At 44.6% G+C, this 2,278-nt stretch overlaps 1 protein-coding gene across 1 annotated transcript in view; it reads right to left on the reverse strand.

The window, feature by feature from the left end:
- The window catches only part of sgsm2 (small G protein signaling modulator 2), a 129,907-nt gene that overhangs the window by 24,769 nt on the left and 102,860 nt on the right, over positions 1-2,278 (reverse strand). The window contains exon 13 of the mRNA XM_015384994.1: positions 327-599. Coding sequence (XP_015240480.1) covers positions 327-599 — 273 coding nt within the window. The remainder of the gene's footprint in view (positions 1-326; positions 600-2,278) is intronic.

A 2,278-nucleotide genomic window follows, 5' to 3' on the forward strand; every position in this document is an offset into this window, starting at 1 on the left:
AATAGTTTTTATTTTTTTACTGATTAACGCTAACCCTGGATGAACAGTGATGATCTGGTGAACTGTAAAGTGCCTTGACATGACATGTGTTGTGAATTGGTGCTATAAAAATAAATTTAATTGATTCCTTAAATCAGATTGATTTAAAGATTTATGCAGAAAAAAAAGGCTGCATGTTGTTGGAAGGCGGGTGAGGAAGAGGAGGGTCTACTTCAACAAATCACCAGTCTGAAAGCGACTGCGGGCTTCAACAGATAGATTTTGTTTTTTACTATTAAAAGGCATAAAATATGTCATGCAAATTCCTTTTTCTGTTGCTTGGCAACATGTAAAACATGTAATATTTGAAAGAAACCAAAGAGGTCTGAAAATGGCAGCATGGTTCCTCCTGGGAAAGCCCTGAGGTTCTGCTTCTGATGCGTACGTGTGAATATCTGACGGCTGGTGCAGGCAGGAGCAGCCGGCTGTGTAGTCGAACGATGTGTTGCTTCCAGCTGTGGAGCAGGACTGGCACAGCAGCTCGTGACTGGTTACATCGGTCTGTTGCCACGACGATGGGCTGCCTCCAAAACCTTGCATCTCCAACATCTCCCCATGGTCTGCACCGGAGAGTTTGAAAGGGAGAAGACAGAGAGGCATCTCAGAGATCAAATGTTTCCTCGTTTTGTCTCACCTCATCCTAACGTCCTTACATATTATGACCTAGGTCCCTCAGCTCAACCACAAATACATCTTTCAATGTATTTAGGATACATATGACAGCAAGAGATGAAGGGGTGTAGATAGGAAACCAAAAATGGAAGGATGGGAACGATGCTGTGGTGGAGACAGGAAGAGTGGGATGCAGGGATCTCATGCCAGTTCACTCAGAGAGGGAGGGTGAGGGGGGGGAGACAGCAGAGCTTCAGGAGAACGAGAAGAGGGAGAAGTAAGGAGAAAGGGCGGGGACGAAGCTCACAGTCAGACCATGCAGGATGCAATAAGCCGGAAAAAAAAGACACCAAAGGAAATCATCTCAAGATCAAAAGAAATGGCTCGAATAAAAGGCACACAGAGAGGAAGGCAAAAGAAAAATCAGGAAAAGTTCACATCAAATTTATGCTCTTCACCTTAATTCTTCAGGTTGGAGCTGATGACCTGTCATAAATATGAAGTTATGTGTTTGGTCGTTCAATACCCCTCCCCCCAGAAAAATAAATAAATACAAAAAACAAAATGGTGGAGTGAGCAACATCTGGCCTCCCTTCGTCTATTTTAAAGCTAGATGTGATCTACAGAACTGAAACCCTGTTCACAGGAGGACTCCACTTCTCTACTACTGCGGAACCCCACAGGACCGGACTTAGAGGGGATGGAGGGGGGTGGAGGGGAGGCAGGGGGGAGGGAGGGCGGTGTGCCGGGGGGGTAGTGAAGAATTACAGTGAACAGCATCGCAGCAGACGACTGCACAAACATAGGAGAGACAAGCAAGGAGGTCAGAGGATTGGAGAAATCAAAAACAGAGGAGGCGGGGGAGGACGGTTTCATCACAGATCTACAGAATACAGATTCTCTCTGACCAAAAAATAATAAGAAACTCCAAATAAACAATAACAAAATGGTTCGGGTGCACATTTCCATGCAAGAACTGCCAAGCATGTAGCCAGTGAGAAATGAGACAACTTAGGAAGAAGGAGGAGTTACTCCGAAGAAGCCCGCAGTAACATTTGGCCACTACTGTGGAATCCCAGAAGTGCAGAGTCATGCTCCAAGAACGTCATCATGATTCAACCAAACAAACCAAAGTTTCTGAGCCGAACTAAGTGAGTGAAGAGGCGCTGAAAGCCTGAGGCTTGTCTGTCACTAAAACAGGAGGCTGTTTGGAGAGGGTTGGACAACCCGGCTTAAAGATGGCGGCCACAGCCAGTTCAGTCTGTCTGACAACAGATACAACAAACCAACACCACTCTAAAGAGTACGACAAAGAAAAAAATACTCTTCCACCCTAAAAGTTGTACGTTTTCTTGACGTAGCATCATGAGTTGGATTAGCATGAATCTTAGGTGTAAATACTGTTAATCACTTTGATATTTGGAGTCTCTAGGTAAAAACTATGGATGACCTTTTTTCCACAATTTGAAATGAATTTTCTCAGTTTTCAGAGCAGCAGAGCTCGACACTGACAGAGCCTGTTGGCTTCAGGCTCTGCAGGATGAGGCGTTTTCCCCTCTGTTTAAATCTATTCAGTTTATCTCTATAGCTCCCTTTCACACTTGTCATCATGCACAGACTATCCAAT

The sequence above is a fragment of the Cyprinodon variegatus genome, unplaced genomic scaffold (genome assembly GCF_000732505.1).
Source record: "Cyprinodon variegatus isolate N-32 unplaced genomic scaffold, C_variegatus-1.0 Scaffold329, whole genome shotgun sequence".
NCBI lineage: Eukaryota > Metazoa > Chordata > Actinopteri > Cyprinodontiformes > Cyprinodontidae > Cyprinodon > Cyprinodon variegatus.